The sequence below is a fragment of the Anomalospiza imberbis genome, chromosome 3 (assembly GCF_031753505.1).
Source record: "Anomalospiza imberbis isolate Cuckoo-Finch-1a 21T00152 chromosome 3, ASM3175350v1, whole genome shotgun sequence".
NCBI classification, from domain to species: Eukaryota; Metazoa; Chordata; class Aves; order Passeriformes; family Viduidae; genus Anomalospiza; species Anomalospiza imberbis.
The window spans coordinates 87756343-87773767 of record NC_089683.1 but is presented as its reverse complement, the minus strand read 5'-3'; the positions used below and the strand labels follow the sequence as shown (position 1 = coordinate 87773767).

The following is a 17425-nucleotide window of genomic DNA, read 5'->3' as shown; positions in this document are numbered from 1 at the left end:
GGTCTGAGTAAGCAGACTCTTCCCAAACTGGTAATCTGAACTTTTTCTTTTGTGTGTAGCGTTTAGGCAAAAAAAACAAACCTCAAAATGTAGAGCAGCTGAGGTTCATTCTTGCCACCTCATTAATTTTATTACCATCTGGTCTCCATATTTTGGATTAATGCTGAGTTATGCAAGCTCTAATAAAAGGTAATATTTGAATAGGAAGGGAGATAAATAAGAGGCTAAAAATGCATGCATGTCATTATTAACCTCCTCAGTGCTGGCAGTTTTTCTTTATCCAATTGAAAGGACTGCTTAAAACACATAAAATGTCCAAAAGAGTAATCTAAATGAACAATTCTCACCAAAACTCTCTATCATCTACTTGCTTATCCAGAGCCTGTTTTTGTTTAGGATCAACATAATTCCACTCAGGAACACTGCAGACAAAGCACAAAATCACAATGTTCAGCTGTTGCATTTTATTCTACAGTGAGATCTGAGTTAGATTCTATCTAGATAAAGGAGTATATATTTCTTCAACAAATAGATCTTGTGCCCCTCCAAATGACAGCACACCCTGCAACCTGACTGTGCTGGGCTGGAATTAGTCTGCAACAGTATTTGCAACAAATAAGCCTTGAATTGAATCTCCCCTGCCAGGTGCCAGAAGGTACAGACTGTCTGGATTAGGAAATTCACATTCTGAAAGTCAGTCAGAGCTCCTACATTTTAAGATTTATTGGGGTGCCTGATATCCTCCCTAGGGAAATGATACCACCTTCATTGTTGGGGGTCATGAAGGAACAGAAAAGCAAAAAGGTGAAATCAGAAAATTTACTGCAGAAAAGAGCGTTGCTCCCTTGCCATTCTGGTATTAATTTGCTCAGGATGGATTCTGCTCTGATCTGCTCCCATGTGACAATGCAGTGCTGAACCTGCCTCAGCAAGGTTGTCCCATGATAAAACAGGTGTGACAAAACCGGGATATGGCATATGTGTGTGCCTGAGGCACCTTACCTTGGGGCTGAGCAAAGCAGCTCTGATAAAAGTAAAATTAATTGTAATGTTATCTCTATCCTTAATTATGATACATCAGCACCCGGGCTGCAATCAGTCAGGAGAGGAAACTGAAATCTCAAAGTGCTGCATGAAAAAATATATTGTGGCCCAAATGACAGTAAAATTTATGCCATTCTAAATATAAAAATAAAAGAGGTGTTGTCACTACCACATTTCCAAGATAGTTGAAGCCCAGACAGTTTCTGAAAGGTTTTGAACTTTTGTGTCCTTATCTTAGTCAGCCTCCCAACTTTTTCAAGTTTCTCAGATAGGTACCAAATTCTGACATGATTTAGAGCTGAGCAACCTCAGAGTCAAAGCAGAGGTATAATGGTTTTACCCCTGCTTTAACTCCCAGGAGCAGGACTGGTTTGTATATTTTACTTAGGTCCTGGAACCACTAGTAGGATCAATTTGAGAAAAATTGTCTTGCAAAATGACATGGATGTGGCTTGCATTGGGCTGCTCAGAGTCAAACCAAGGGCTGTTGTCTCTGATGAGAAAGCTCTGCCTGAGGCAGGTATTAATGCCCGCTGGAAACATTGGATCAATATTCAACCTTAGTAATAAATTAATAGTGTTTTATTCCAACTGATTTAGTATCTCTCCTAAATACTCTTTGTGATTGGATTAACTGTATTGTCCCAATTTAATTTTTAATAGAGTCCAAAATACACCAAAGAGAGAGAAGCGGGGGCATATAAAAACCTACTTATCACTCCAACATCCAGTCCGTTTTACTTCACCTCAGGGATTCCTAAGCCTCACTAGTTTCTCTGGCCATCCTCGGTTATATACCTGAAAGATCCATAACAAACAGAGCCTAAGCACTTCTATTATTCTAATCATCAAAGGGCAATTGCTTTTCAGATAGGATAAAACATGATTTGTACTTGAGTGATGCAGTCCATTTCAATTTGCAGTAGTTAAAAGACACCTAGATGCCTTCTACCCTTATTTTACATTATCCTATGCCACCAAGTGAGCCATTAGCTGCAGCACTCACCATTTCATATAATGACAGCAACCTGCAAGGAAAATCATCAGCTACAAACTAGCAAAATATCTACATCCTCAAAAGCAGGGAACATTGCACAGCACAGCAAGGTTGGAAAGAGGTTATCTGGCATGGATATCTATGTAATGATTTTGGCTTCAGAGGAGCAGGAATACCTGGGGCTTGCTCTGAAGATGAGACTCACAGAAGAGTTCATCAAAGAGGCTTTTACTCTTTTCCCATCAGCTCTGACTGGGAAAGTCCTCGCTCCCACTTCACACAACATAAACATGTGGGGAATGGCTGCTTCCTCTCCTGCTCCTCCTTTCTGTACCCTGAATTTTACTGTACAGTGTGCTCCACACCCCTACCAGTACAGAGCTTCTGACCTGGCTGAGTGCTACAGGTACTTCATTTTTCTGTATGAATGTATATAAGTTAGGAACATTTTTATGGTCAGTCACTGAAAGACAATAGAAAGTTGAAGGCACTGCAGTGTTGCAGCACCAAGCTGGTCTGCCCGATGGCCCCAGAGAGGCTGGCTTACCTCCTCTGCTCCAGTGATAGAGTAAGCATGTCCTTTTACCAGCTTCAGACTTGTGATTGCTTCTAATTCAGCTGTAACAGTTATCTGGAGCAATAAAAGTATGCACATTTATTATTATATATTGTATATGAACTGAGCTTTCATAAGCAAATTAATATGGGGGCAGATATCCAAAGTGGTGTGCACAATGAATACCAATATTCTTGATGCAATGTATATTAAATTGAGAGCCACAGGAAAAGCTGTAGTTTCATGTCCCTTAATATGCAGTCCAAGCACAGAAGAAATTCAAGAATGTACAATGAAATCTAAATCTAAATCCAATTCCCAGCTCAGGTGACAGATCCAGTCACCTGCAAAGACATGTTCACATGAACTTAGCTCTTGCCTGTCTCAGATGAGATCCAGTATATCAAAACTGGAACTCTGGTAATTCTGTAAGCCACAATACAAACAAGAAAATGAAACAGGATGTGAAAGGTGTGAAGTTTTCAAAACACATTCATACATCATCTGTAACTTGAGTGTGTTTGTATTATAGGTGTCAGTAATCTTGAAGACTGAAAACCAAAGCCAGAATCAGACTACAGGCTACAATAAAATGTCTCAGTGAGTTTGTCTCTGGCAGTCAAGTGTCTGGGGCAGAAATTACACAAAATTTGAATGAGAAATGATATTCAGAGAATGGAGTTCCTGAAGACATGCGGGCTGTTCACAGTTCTAAGTGTTACCACATGCTATCATGTAAATAGGGAGACATGATGAGAATTGGTTATTTAGAACATAGTCCAATTTTTTTGATATTGAAATCAATAAAGATCTCACATTAATTCAGTTTGCTCTTGTATCAGACTTTCCTACCTATATCTTACATTGGTCTGGGCTTTTGTCACAGTATGGGCCAGAGCCCTGAGAAGAGGAGCAAGGAGAGTAAAGCCTTGTCAGCCTCTTACATCGATGGAGCAGCCAAGAAGTGACCCAGCTCTCAGGGCCTTCTGGATGATTTGGTAGAGGTTTGAAGGAGCCCTCCGCAGCTCATAGGACTCAGAGATGCCTCCAGTAAAATCCTCAAAGCCCTCCACAGTGGAGCCTCCTGCTAGAGCTTCACAAGAGCCATTCAACCTGGGGGGGAAAGGATAAGAGCTATACAAGAGTCCATCTCCACCTGCAAGCACAAGGTACCACAGAAAGAAGGGTTTATCATTTAGTATCTCTTAATTTTCTTGGTCATCAATGTGATCTGGGGCAAGAAAATTCAAGCCCCTTGAAATACAGTTGGCAACACCCTTTATGGACCCAGAGGGAACTTTAGATGCTGGGTGGGAGGGAGGTTACCTTAGAATGAAGAGTGTTGTGACTGACATTCCCTGGTCTGGGCCACCACCAGAGGCACAGATCCCGCCCAGCCCCATACTTGGCATAGGCCTTCTCCAGCAGAGTGCTCCAGAGCTCGTTGCCTTCCTCTGAGTGCATGAAGACCAGCTTCCCGTTCTTGGTGGGCAGCCTGTTGTCCACCACCATGTCCACCCACTCCCCATACTGCCAGAACTGAGGGAAGGAAAAAAGGAGAAGATGATGGAGGCTGGTGTGCCCAAGACAGCTCCACGCTACCATCCTCCTTCCCCTTCACCTGTCATCACTTCCCCCTGCATAAGCCACTGTAGGGTTACTCCCGTGCTGGATCCTTCTCCTCTATAATAAAGACAAACTCCTCCCAGCTACATGGATCATTCAGCAGATTTCTTAATTCTATTTAAAATTTTGCTGATAGGAAATATTAACAGCATCTTATTGTACATAGCATCAAAAACATTGTCTGAACATGTGAACTGATTTTACATGGTGGACAGCCCAGAAAGCCAGCATGGAGATAGGATGCTCTGAACTATCTCAAGGCTCAAACCTTAAGGGAAAAAAAAAAAACAAACCAAAAAAACCCCAAAACTAATATATCTGTAAAAATGCCTGTAAAGAGAGATCATCTAAAGGGGAAGTGGTCAATAGTGCTAATCACTTTTGCAAATACTAGGAAATATGAGAAACACTGCTAGTGCTAAATTTTGGGCTCAAAGCTAGAAATGTTTACTCCATGATTTGCTGCATTCCTGAAAGGAGAGATGATAATTCACACTGTATCATTCAAAGGTGAGCTGGTGGAAGGGCTAGGTATGTGTTCTAAAACTTCTGTCCTCACCAGAACAGTTCCTTTAGCACGGTGAATCTGCACTGCTCCCGCCTGAGTCTAATCTCCAGTCAAAGCAGGTTGGCTAAATCCCAACACTCTGACTCCACAGGCAAGGAAATAAAGGCAAAGCAGGGAGGGAAAGGAAGCAGAAGGAACCACACCAGCCTGCATTGACTTTCAATAGCTAGCAGCAATAGAGCTTGGTTTGGGCTCATGCGGCCTGATGGTTCAGCTCAGTTTACAAAATCTGCAGACTCCCCAGAGCCCCATCTGTAAGACAGTAGAACCTCACCAGTGAGCAGGTCTCATTCAACATTATTTAACTCTATTCTTATTTTCTTTCTCTCTTCCCCATCAATTTCATTTACACACTGTAACTGTCGATTATTTCACATGTTCCAAACAAAACAAAACAAAAACCCACAGAAAAAAAAAGCTGCTTCTAATTAAATACTAGCATTTTCATTTTTTATTCTCAATCCCTTGATCACAGTATACCTGGAAATGAAATATTCCAGCATAGTCCTTCTGGAAACTCTGAGCCTTGGGAACAATATGGAACAGAATATCTGGATTAAAAGTGAGAGATGCAATGGCAGCTAGGAGCCAGCAATCACCTAAAAACACATATTACAAGGCAGAAAAGTTCATTAAGTTCAAAAGTTCATTAAGTTCAAAAGTTCATAACTCCATTAAGTCACAGTCTCACCTGGACTAAAATTCCAGTCTTGGCTCAGCAATCCATTCTTGTTCTGTTATTTCTCTCTTTTGCTCATTTTCCACTCACCCAAACCACACAGGTATCCTGGGGCCTCTGAGGCTGACCATGGTAGTAATTTCAATGGTCCAGTTTGTGCTTTGATTTTGTAATGAAGCTGTGAAAACAGGCTGCTTCACCTAAGCTTATTAATGCCCTCAGGAGATCAAGAACACAGCCAGAAGGAGAAGGCATTTGAGGTATGTGGGTTGTAAAGTGGCTGGGCAGGACAGAGTTAATGACCTGCGGTACTTTAAGTAGACTCAAGCCACCACATCTGGGCCAGACAAGGGCTCAGGAGATGTCCAAAAGAGGGCAAAAGCTCTGGGTTGGTAGAAGGATGGTGGGATTTCCATTCCTATCTTTTGGAGAAGATTCAGTGGATAGCTGGAACATTTGTGGGCCTATTCCTCCTCAGCCCTTTCTTTGAAAGTCTGAACTTGAACTTAGAGCTATTGCCAGAGATTTGCCCAGCAGTCTAGTGGAAGATGAAGTCTCCTGGGACCTCTGGGAGGAGGTGAGTCCTTTCTTTAGCCCATTCCTTATTCTAGAAAGGCTGGGCTTGCCCAGCCCTCCCTGGAGGCTGTGTGCCTTGCAGCTGGAGCTGTTTGCTGGGTTGGTTACCTGTTTATTGAGGATTAGAGGCTGAGTAAGCAGAAGCTTCTGTCACACCAAAGGTGGTGCCCCTGGGAAACACGGTGACTCGTCATGTTTGCACACTGCAAACAGCAGGAGGAACTTCTGTGATTCTGCTTTATTTCTGAGGTGTGCAGAAAGCCTAGCAAAACAAAACTGCTCTGAAGGTACTAACATTTTCCTGGTTTCCTGAGGATCATCTGTGCTAGTTCCTTTGGCAGGTGTATATTCTGCAGAAGGAATTGCCATCACAGCTCTTGCTTCAGAGGAAATAAGCTAATTGAGAAACCAAGGAAAGGGTTGAATCTGCAGCAAGACTGAATATCCTAGAGCAGAAGTTAACTATTTATATTGACTTGAGATTTATGATTTATTGCCATGGTGAATACAAGTGTAAAGGTAGGATGAAGGGACTTGCCAGGTGCTCTCTGCTGCCTGTACCCCATGGGGAGGTACCCAGATGACTCCTATGAGCTGCTTTGAGAAACCTCTGTAAAGGAGTGTCCCCTGGTGTAACCACCTGAGCTGGCTGATCACACTATGGGTCCAAACCCATGATATGCGATATGATATATTTCTACCTGTTGTGGCAGTTCATGCCTTTCTAAAGAGGAGGGAAAATCCATTCTTAGAATGTGAGGTGCTGCTTGAGTCTTCCCCCAGGATTCTCTGCCTTATCTTGGCTGCCACATTCAGAGAAGAGCATTCAAGCTGGAAGGGGGGTGACAAATGGTTGGATTGCCTGCTTCTCCCCCATGCACCTGCATTTTTTATGAGAAGAGGTTAAAAAATTTTGTCGTGCTTAAGCAAAATTTGAAGAGGAAGTGTGAGGCAAGTTAAATGTTACTTTGCAGAAAAGCTGTTTGAGGCAAGAGCTCTTAGTTGAAAGATATTTCTTTTCCAGAGGAGGAGATAAAACAAAAGGATCATGGCATGTTTAAAATGGAAATAGGGAAAAGTTGATGCTCTGCATATAGAAAAGAAAGTCCAGAAGCCTCAGAACATCTATGAGCAAAAACCTTCTCAAGAAGGGATCAACTTGCTGGCCTGTAAGTTTCCTCCCAGCTTTAGGTATTTATGTATAAAATAAGCAAAATTATAAGAGCACAAGGTCTGAGGAAAAAAAAGGCTTTAAGAACATTCTCTCCCAAGGAAATGTAGATGCAGGAAAAAATGAGACTGAGAACACTCAGATCTGCTTTGTAGCTATTTCTTCAAGGCTTTCCTTGGTACAGCATATGCCTTAAGCTGTTAAAACTTCTGTTTTCCTTGAAGAAGCAGAAATAATAGTGATAAGTCTGGGGAATGGATTTTCAGAGGAGGAAGATGAAAAGCTGTATCAAGTCAGAACTGAAATCCTCATTTTTATGATGCTCTGGCTGTCCCTGGCATGCTGTGAAGTGCAGAAGATTATTTCTGAGAAGGTGACAATGTGGATGTCTCTAGTGATCCTGTTGTGTCCCTCCACCCTGTGAGACCAGAGAAGGCCTGCAGCAGTGACAAACTGGTGCTCTCCCAATGTGCAACATCTGGAACAGTTTGCCCTAAAATCTTGGCCAGGATTTTAAAGCCAATGAGTGATAAACTAATCTAGGTTTTGCTGAGGATGGTGTATGTTGGATGAACAGTTAGGCAGAAGATTTGGTGAAATGAGGGGGGTTTCCTTAAATATGTTGTTTACTTCCCTCCTCAGAACTAAACAATTTCAGAATCTCAGCCCAGAGGATGCCAAATGCAGTGTGAAATCCTTCAAGGCACCTTTCTTACAGCATGAATTAATTTCTTAGCACTTGGGAGAGTGAGCAACCTGGGTGCTGCTGGCTGTTTCCAACACACCAATGCAGTCTGACCTCCCAGGGAAGCATTTCAGGGCATTCCTGCTCAAAGCACACCTGGGAAGAACAGTGTTGGAAGAATTGCAGTGGTGGACTTGGCCTTAAAAGCAGCATGAGCCTAGAGCACTGCAGAGTCCCATCTCCAAACCTTACTTTCCAGGGCCTAATATCTTTGACTAAGCTTGTGCCAACCAAAAGGAACAAGCTGGGAATTGGTTAGTAACTTGATAAAAATGGAAGCATGTCTGAATGTAGATGGTTTGGGGGCATCTTTGGATAGCAGAGATGCATGACATTCAGGCTCCTGTAATATTTACTTTCAGAGGATGTAGGAATCTGTCCATATCAAGGAGCTTCCATGACAGGGCCTAAACTGTGCAGTTGGCCTCTTACCTTCTAGTACACCACAGTGGGATCCTGGCCTATTAATAAGCCTTCTCAGCCCTACTGGATAATATATGACTAGTTCTGAAAGAGTACAAATTGGCACTTCTTGTTCCTTTTTTCAAAGTTCAACACCATTTTGCCAGTAGTAAATTTCATAGTTTAGTTTGTGGTTCTGCCTACAGGACAGAATAAGAGCACAAGCTCCCCAGAAAGGCACCTTATGTAGGGCCCTCAGACTTGTTCTGGTTCAGATGCAGGTTATAAGTAATCTTTCACACTGTGAGGAAACTATTTCATTCCATTCCTAAAAAGGGAATTTTTTTGAGGCAGAGAAAAAGAGGCCAATTGACCAATTAATTAGAATGTATTTCAAATAGGCTCACAGTCAGAAAAATGACAATATCAAAAAGCATTTCTACTTACCATATGTGTTTGAAGTTGCAGCATTATAGCTTATAAAAATAACATTTTTTTTTTTAAATCCTTCTCAATATTAGCCCGGCAATCACTTATGGACACATATCACTGCTTCTGTTCAGTGTCATATTTCATGAACAAAATTTTGAGACAAATGCCAGTTACAGTGTTTACTGCTGCTGCGGAATGTCCTATAAAGAAGCCAGCTTGATTTCAGAATCTGAAGTCATTTGAAATGGTAGTAAAATATTTACTGGGGTTTTTTTTGCTGTTGTGTTTTTGTTTTTGTTTTTTTTTTTTTTTTAATTTAAGCAATCCTGACCTTGAGTTTGTGGTGGAAAAATGAAGCCTAGCTGTGCCTATCTCCTATGTGTATGTGTGTGTGATAATATATTTATATATATACGTATATGTATACAGACATATACATGTCTGTATACACACAGACATGTGTGATCTTGGAGAACTACTTTGACTACTTTGACTGTTAGTGCACTTGAAAAAGAATCCCTTGCTGCTCACAGATGTCCTGAGTTGGCTCGTGTTCTCAGTACTACCCAGGCAGCCCCTGGCTTACAGAGATAATCAAATTGCTGCAGCATAACAAATCCTTGGTGACCTGGCAGCTCAGCAACTCCTCCGTATTGATGATGTTTACCCAAGCATGCTCCACTTGCAGAGGCCATAAAATAAATGAGAAATTTGATTAATTTCAGTTGCTCTAGAGCTGTGCTCACTTTCTGTTTAGCTACCATCAAAGTGTCTAGACACAAAGCATCTAAACTCTCCTTTGACCTAGAGATGGTGAGTTTCAGCCAAAAGTCCAAGTGTCTGCTTCTAGGATGCAACTGGACAGCACAGAGGCATTTCTGTCCTGAGTCTGTTCTGGCTTGTTGCTGTTTCAGCAATGTCTGGTGTTCAGAAAGGATCAAAAAAAAATGCTGTGGCTTCCTGGATTGCCAAGCAGCTCTGACTCTCAGCTTTATTTTCTGCTGGAAGCCCTTGTTCAGAGCTTGTAGTACCTGCGGCATCACACCAGACATCAAGGAAGCACTGACCCACTAGCTTATAATTTATGGCAGTGCAGGTTGCCTCTGCTTTGAGAGTTCTAAAGACTTTCTTAGGTTTTCTATGGAAATTAATTTTGTGCTGCAGCTGTGTACAAAAAGGCAAAGAAGAATCCAGCAAAGGAACAGGCTTTCTTCTCCTTGGGGTCTCCGAGTTGTTAGTGAATGTATTTTTAATATCAATGGGATGTATTTGCTAGAACCAGGATCTCCAATATCCTTGAGCCCATGGGATTGAATGTCAGAAGGGCCATGTATTAATGTTTACAGCAAAATAAGTAAACAAGCCCAGTACTATTAAGTTCTCTCCTGCCTACAACCACTTCAAAGGTTCCCTCAACAGGCATCAGATCTATCTCAGAGCCGTTAGGCTTTGGTTTATTCTCCAGGATACCTCTAATCTCCCCAAATCGGCCTGTAGGACAAGGAATGCACAAAGCCCATATGGGGCTGGTGTGGATATTCTCAGTTCAGTCAGAGAGAAAAAGAGAGGGTTTTCTAACCAGGCAAGAGCCTGGGGGACAGTTGGGAAAGAATGTAAATAATTCTCTAATCTCTAATGTTGTTCACATTGTTTATAGGTAGGTTCTGCCACCATGCGTCATTCACTGCACACCAATGGTGTGAGATGTTTTTACTCTAAGACCAATGAAATTAGTCCGCACGATGTTCTCTATAAATAAAGCGGTGCATTTGAAATAAATCAGAATTCATTCTCTTTGCCTTCTAACTTGGAGTCATTCTCATTACCGTCCTGCTCTACAGTGACAGGGCGGGCTCCTGGGCTGGTGTGAACTGGTGCATTTGCCTTGGCTTCAGGGAGCTCCTCCAGCTGCCAGCCCAGGCCCAGGGAGCTGCTGTGCCCGGAGTGGCCTCTGGGCGTTCAGAACAAAAGGCAACACATGAATATAAATAGTGTGGATCTGGAAAGCTAATATTAAACGGAGGGGGTTTCAGTACATTTTATATTAATAAAATTAAATTTATGCCACTTACTTCTTAAGAAGTTCTGCAAACAGTCCTCAAGTTACCTTATTCAGATAGCAGCAAGAAAACTTCATAAGTCACCTTTAATAACTAGGACTATGTGACTACATTTCAAGTTGTTACTAGGCTATGAAAAAGGTATGGTTCAAAGAACTTTTAAAACATTTCAAGACTTTCAAGTCCCCATCAAACTTCCCAAGCTGATATTCATCTAGCTTACGCTGTTGTCAAAGAAATAAGTTTAATGGAGTGAGACCAACTCTGGGTTTTCTTGTTCCTTTTGTTCACATAAACTCAGACCTGCAGCGTTATTTTAAAATAAAAGAAACATGTCAGAGAATATTATTAAAAATAGGCTCTATTTCTCTAAAGGATGTATTACCCAGTCACATATATGGCTTATGTAAATATGTAATCAAGGTCTATTTCAATAGAAGTGTTTTACATGAAGGTTTTAGTAAACAGGACTTTGATATTCAAGGCATTGGATCAAACATCAAAGAAAGCTTAGTATGCCTCAGAGATGTAAAGCAAATACCTGAAGGCTAGAAGGCAAGTCCCCATGCCTGCAGTTTATTTTTGTGAAGGGTCAGTGTGTGTAGAAGCAATTGTAAGCAGCCTTGCAGAAACAATTTCATTATTTTCTCTTTTTCTTTTTCTCTTTTTTTTTTCTTTTTGTGTGTGTGTGAGAGAGAGAGAGAATGAGAGCAAATCAAGCTCCTAATAACAGCAGAATCAGATTTTGGGGCTTTTCTTCTAGGTTTGGGATAGTTTTCAGGACCTTTGGGTTCCTGCCCACCAAAAGATGTTTTGGGAAAACCCAGAGCAAGGCACTATCCCCAGATTCACAGGAGGTTTTGGGATGCAGTTCTGCTGTTACCACTATGTAATAGATTTTGGCACTGATCCCTAAGGAAAGTCCATTTAGCACAAGGGACTGGGATTCCACAGAAACATTCAGCAGGTGACAGGAACACGAAAGGGCTCAGGGTATTTGTATTCATTCTGTAGGCTAAAAACAAATAATGAACTGTTCTCTTCTAGTTTAAGAACAGATAATATTTTTCAGTCTCATAGCTTGTAAACTGTCTGGGAAAATGAGGTTTTACTTCAGGTGTATGTTCTTAATTTTTTTTTATGCCATTATAGAAACTTTCCAAATAGGAGGTGACAAGAAATGTCTCTTTTACTACTTATTTGAGCCATTCTCCTGAAATACAGTAAGTGATTTCCCCATACTCTGTTTTAGCATCCACCAAATAAATATCCTGGAGCAAGTATATGATTGGGCATCTTTTTTTTAGCATTTGGAGCACAAGCCCACACACCAGGGAATTTTTTAGCAAGTGCTTTAATAGCGTTGTGTTTACAAGAGCAGCACTGGTGTTAGTTATCACCAACGACTTGCAGAAATTGTTTCAATCTCATTTGCACAATGGATGTGCTGGAAGACCAGGTCATGAGTACTGCAGTTAGCAGCACAGGAGGGAGAAAGGCTGATATCTCTGCGTCTAATCTATCAAATTCTCATTACAAGAGTTTCAGCCTTCTCGCCTCTCTATGCAGTCAAGGGTTTGCTGCTGCTGTCCTTGCAGCTGGATCTTATCAGTGAGGCAGGCAGGGAAAAGCAGCTGCTGCAGCAGCTACTCTGAGCGTAAATAGAGTCCCCTTTCAGCTCCCTTCTGGCCATTTGCACAGCAGCTCTGTTTAGCCAAATGCAAGCACTGCAGAAAAATGGATAAGGCAGGTTTTTTATGATGGATGTCTGGGAGAGGATGAGTCCTGCCTGAGAGATACTTCCTCTACATCAGGCCCTGATTCAGGGAGCTGAGCAGCACTTCCTTTTTTGTCTGTGTGTCTGGTTCCTGGTTGCTCCTGTCCCTGCTACAGCTCTGCATGAATGCAGTTCAAGCAGAAGAGAGGGTTCAGCATGAAAGGCTTGGAACAATCTGTTTGCTGTGGATGGTATTACAAAGCTTACATTCTCTGTTCATTTCTTTCTGACGTGGTCCTTGTTTCTAACTCAGATGATCCTGCTTGACACAAAATGGCACATCACAGACCCACTCCCTCTACTAAACCAGTTCCTGCTCTGTTGTTGTGTATTTGTTTTATGTGAAACTGAGGCAGGAACTTGATCTGCCTCCCAAATAAAAGCACCTAAGGACTAGGCTACAGCAGAAAACTTCCCTGGTGTCCCTTGTCCCCTGAGTCTTTGGAGCTGGTCTTGCTGGCATGGGCACAAATCCTACTCTCTTGCCTCTGGGCAAGTGCTCCCACTATTAGACTGGCATCCACCTCTGTCTTAAGAGGTCAAAAGCAAATCAGTTTTCTGTTCCACATAATTACTGCCTTCCTCCAGGAGACAGTTTGGTGTCTTCCAATTTTGACATAGCTCTTACAAGCTATACCCACATATACCCTGTCTCAGGCAGCAATGCTGGTATGCGAGTCCTCTTCTTGGGTGTCTGTCCCTCCATACTATGTCTGAGAGATAGCCAATAACATGGTTTATGTATCAGGAGTTTTTAAATGAAGCTTCATTTCTTTTTCTTCTTACAAAGCAAAATTCAGAAGCACTATACATACCCAGCTCTCCTTGGCAGACATCTGTTCGGGTAGCTCCTCCAATTATAAACTGAGGGTTGGCACATAACTCCTGAAAAGACACCATTTCAAAGTTTTCATCATCCTTTGTGGTCTGAAAAGTTCTCTTTTCTTGTTCCTTGTTTCAATATTGAAAAACTATTAAACACTTTGAACAGGTCTTTAAAAATATACCCTTTCTCCTCTGTCTGATTAACAAAGTCCCAGGACAAAATTTCTTTTTTAAATTGAGGGCTACATGTATTTTTTGAGGCAAATACTGATGCCCTTTGCTACTAGGCACTGTCACTGATACTACTGAGAATTTTTGATATAGTGTTTGATATAGTGAAGCCAGAGGTGAAAATTCACCTCAGCATTTACATCTTATTTCATCATGCTGAGACTTTGGTTCAAGCAGCACAAATGAATTTGTAACTCTAGCTGCTGCCTGTGCCACTGGAACTGTGCTGAGTTTCCAGTGCCAACAGTGTGGAAGAGGATGTTCCTCCACCCTGACCCTGCTTCCTGGGAGGCCAACCACACAAATGGTTTTATTAGCAACAAAGGGCAAGGGCCCTTTCTTCCTGGCCCTTTGGGGCCAGCCAAGTGGGTTATGGCAATGACTGTCACTCCTATCCCAACTCTGAGCTCTCCAACAACTCATGGCCTATATTAGGAAGTCATTATTGGCTCTCTAGAGACAAAAGCCTTTTCTGTTTTTCTGAGAATTTTCCATGAGCTTCTCGATGGCAGCAAGGAGCAGTTTATATGAAACCTAACTTGGCAAGTAGAGTCGAAGACAGTTTAGGCAGTCACTGGCTGTCCTTGAGAGCAGCAGTTGCCAGCTCTGAGCATCCCATGGAGAGACAGAGACAACCCAGGACTTCTTTTGTATGATGGAGAGCCAGTTTATGAATCTTCCCTCCAATAGGAATCGTCTCAGCTATATCCTTCTGCTTCTGTCCAGTGGAGAGGAGTCCAGCAGTAGGTTACCCACCTCACAGAAGAAGGTCTTGTGTAATTTTTTCTTTTCTCCTTTCAAAGTGCTGCACCTGGTGTCAGTCAGCTGCATATGACTTATTACTCAACCAGACACCTGCCATTCCTGAGCCACTCCCAAGTGCCACATGCACCTTTCACACAGCTGAGTTTCCCCTCAGGGGTCCCACAGGCTGGTCTCTGGCAGGCAGGGCTGGGACATTTAACCCTGTTGGATCTCAGCCCTCAGTTATTCCTTACCCTGCTATGCTTGTGGCTGCACCTCTGCCTGCAGCAGGTTCAACATTGTTCTTATATGAGAAACCCAAGGCTAATTTAATGAGTTTTCTAAGGCTGATCTTCCCCAAGGACAGGAAAAGCCAAGAAACACACCCATGTTATTTGTTGAGGTAACATCCAGTGCCAGAGTGAGGTGCTGATGGATAAGTGGGGTTGCCAAGGTTATTAAACCTGGAGTTACTAAACCTACAAGTTTCTGTTTCTCACTCTTCAGGTGAAAAAATAATAAAGTCCAAAGCCTTGAAATTTTCTGTTCTTCTCATTCTCCTTTCTTCCACCAGATGGAGGTAATTAATTTGGGGGGGAGGAATTCCCATTTTTAAAAATATTTCTTGATGCTGCAAAATGACAAAGGTAAAGTAAGTGGGGACAGAAATAAATGACTGAAAAATTAGAGTGCAGAAAAATCTCTGAAGCCCTGATTTTGTAACTTAAAAAATCATCATCTAATCCTTGCTGATGAAAATTACTTTCTTAGAATCATAGGCCATTTCTAGGATATACATATGTAGGTAATAACATTTCCAGTCAGTTGCTATTTAACTGCTACAGGCAGCTTGAAGTGAGGCAGAGGATTTTATTTAGGTATTAGCCTGATTTCTTGAGGCGCACAATGGCAAGACCTCGGTGTGGGTGCTGTTACAAATGGTAGTGGCTCCTGGAGTGGCCCATGGTCTGGTGAGGCTTTTGCATCCACCTCTGGATTGCACCCTGGACTTGTAGCTCTCTGGAGTTGGGATGGACCGGAGGAAAGCATGTTGCCAAGAAGCAGGTGCCCATGAAGCAGTTATAGGATTCCCTGCTTTATAATGGGCTTAGAAGATGGTGATTCCTTTTCCCACCCCCTGTCCAACTTTGCTTCTGCCATGGAAGTAAAGCAAGATAAAATTAAGAGAAAAAGACCTATAGGAACAGTGGATATTCAGCTCACCAGTGATTTAACCTGGATGTTCAGCTGGGCTTTGGTTAGGTTTGAACCCGGTGAAATAAGAGAGTACTCCTACTGTGGGGCGCTTCCAGATTATTCCCCGAGTTTTGCAGGTCTATGGTCCCAGGTCCTGGTAGCCCAGAGCAGAACAACAGGCTGGGAACTCTTCATCCTTGAACAGTGTGCCAGTCTGCAGGCACAGCTGCTTCATGTCTTCATAGTCTTGCTTCAAATACTTGACAGCATTCCTGTTGGATCCGAGACCGTCTGCTGCTGCTCGCTCTTGGCAGAGTCTCGCTGTGACCCTGGACATGCTGCCCACCCCACCAGTGCCTGCTGCAGCTCTGCCTTTGCCTTCAGGGCAAAGAGAGGAGGTGAATATGGGCAGGCACCAGGCTCAGGTGGAGCCAAGGACTGCCCCAAGTGCTCCAGCAGCGCTGGAGGAAGGAGGCACCAGGAGAGCAAATATGTACCAGGGAGATGGGCGGCAGCCACAGCCATACCATAAAGGCTGGGATCATGGGCACTGCCTGCTGCTACTCCAATGGTATTTGCTCTTTTTGCTGCCCCTTTTTAAAATACTCTTTTAGCAAGAAGCCAGGGAGAACTTTTTGCAGGCATACCTGTTAACAGATGGAAAGAGACTGTGTGCATTCTGAGTGCTGAAAGTCAGGTTTAAGGATCAGTCCTTTAAAAATTCAGGTGAAGATGGTTCAAAACTCCTTTCCTCCTTCTGAAATTGGACTCTATACTTTTGGAGGGTCATACAGCCACAAAACCTGGAGCTGGATATCTATTGCTACAGGTCACATAGCTATGGAGATGCCATGGAGTTTTAAAGCTAGGGAAAATGAAAACCACTTCTGGCTTTAACAACAAATTTTCTTAAAAACACCCCCTTTTGTACTCTCAAAGCAGTATGAATTTATAATTTCATTTATTAGCAACAAGAGATGTGAAGTTGAGAGAGCTAGAACTGGCCACTTGCAGAGGGCAAGGATACAACCAAGGAGCATGACCTAGGCCAAAAATGGGAAATTGTTTCACTAGATAGTTGTGAAGTTGCTAAGCCCTGCTACCCCTCTCCAGTGTCACTTTGGGCAGAAGTCACTAAAATGTCCCCATCTATAAAAACAGGGTATGGTCTCAGCTAGTGAGAGATTACCCATCATATTTACAGTCTTCTGGTGGTGTTTCCTGAATATAAAATGTTCACAGGCAGAAAACAAAGAAAGCCTTGGGTGCAAAAGGCTTTATAGACCTTAGGAAATAGTGGTTCCTCTTCTTGTAGGAGAAAAACTTCATTTCTACCCTAGCAACCCCATTTTGTACTGACACAGGGGTCCACACCTCCCTGGCAAGGTGGCTGCCTTTGTAGGTTTAGGAACTGAAGGAGGAAATATTTTCCATGGAGCACAGCTGCTCTCTGCTGTTATCCTGTGTAATGGCTGGGATTCCCTAGCAAAGCCACCACATGCCCAGCTGAGAGCTGGGTAAACAGAAACTTTGTTTGCCAAGGAGCATGTTTGATGACTACCTCTAGGTAAATTTAGACAGAAGGTGTGGGGAAGGGAAGAGAGAATTTTTAAGGAATGAAACGGATGAGATAAAGAATCCAAACAGAGGCTAGCTGGGTTGCTTGTTCACAAATATTTGAAGAGAGTGAATGCAGAGGAGGAAACAAAATTACTTGGTCAGTTCCAGGCAGTGAAGGCTGGGCTGAGGGAATTAATATATCAGCTACCTCAAAATTAAATTAATTCTGTTGAAA

General features: G+C 42.5%; 1 protein-coding gene across 1 annotated transcript in view; it reads right to left on the bottom strand.

The window, feature by feature from the left end:
* CAPN8 (calpain 8) overlaps positions 1 to 16105 on the bottom strand; it is a 38674-nt gene extending 22569 nt beyond the window's left edge. The window contains 8 exon segments of the mRNA XM_068185550.1: positions 348 to 422; positions 1757 to 1842; positions 2589 to 2672; positions 3542 to 3710; positions 4003 to 4136; positions 5272 to 5390; positions 13449 to 13518; positions 15731 to 16105. Of these exon segments, the coding sequence (XP_068041651.1) occupies positions 348 to 422; positions 1757 to 1842; positions 2589 to 2672; positions 3542 to 3710; positions 4003 to 4136; positions 5272 to 5390; positions 13449 to 13518; positions 15731 to 15967 (974 nt within the window). The 5' untranslated portion in view covers positions 15968 to 16105.
* Between the last annotated feature and the right edge of the window lie 1320 nt (positions 16106 to 17425).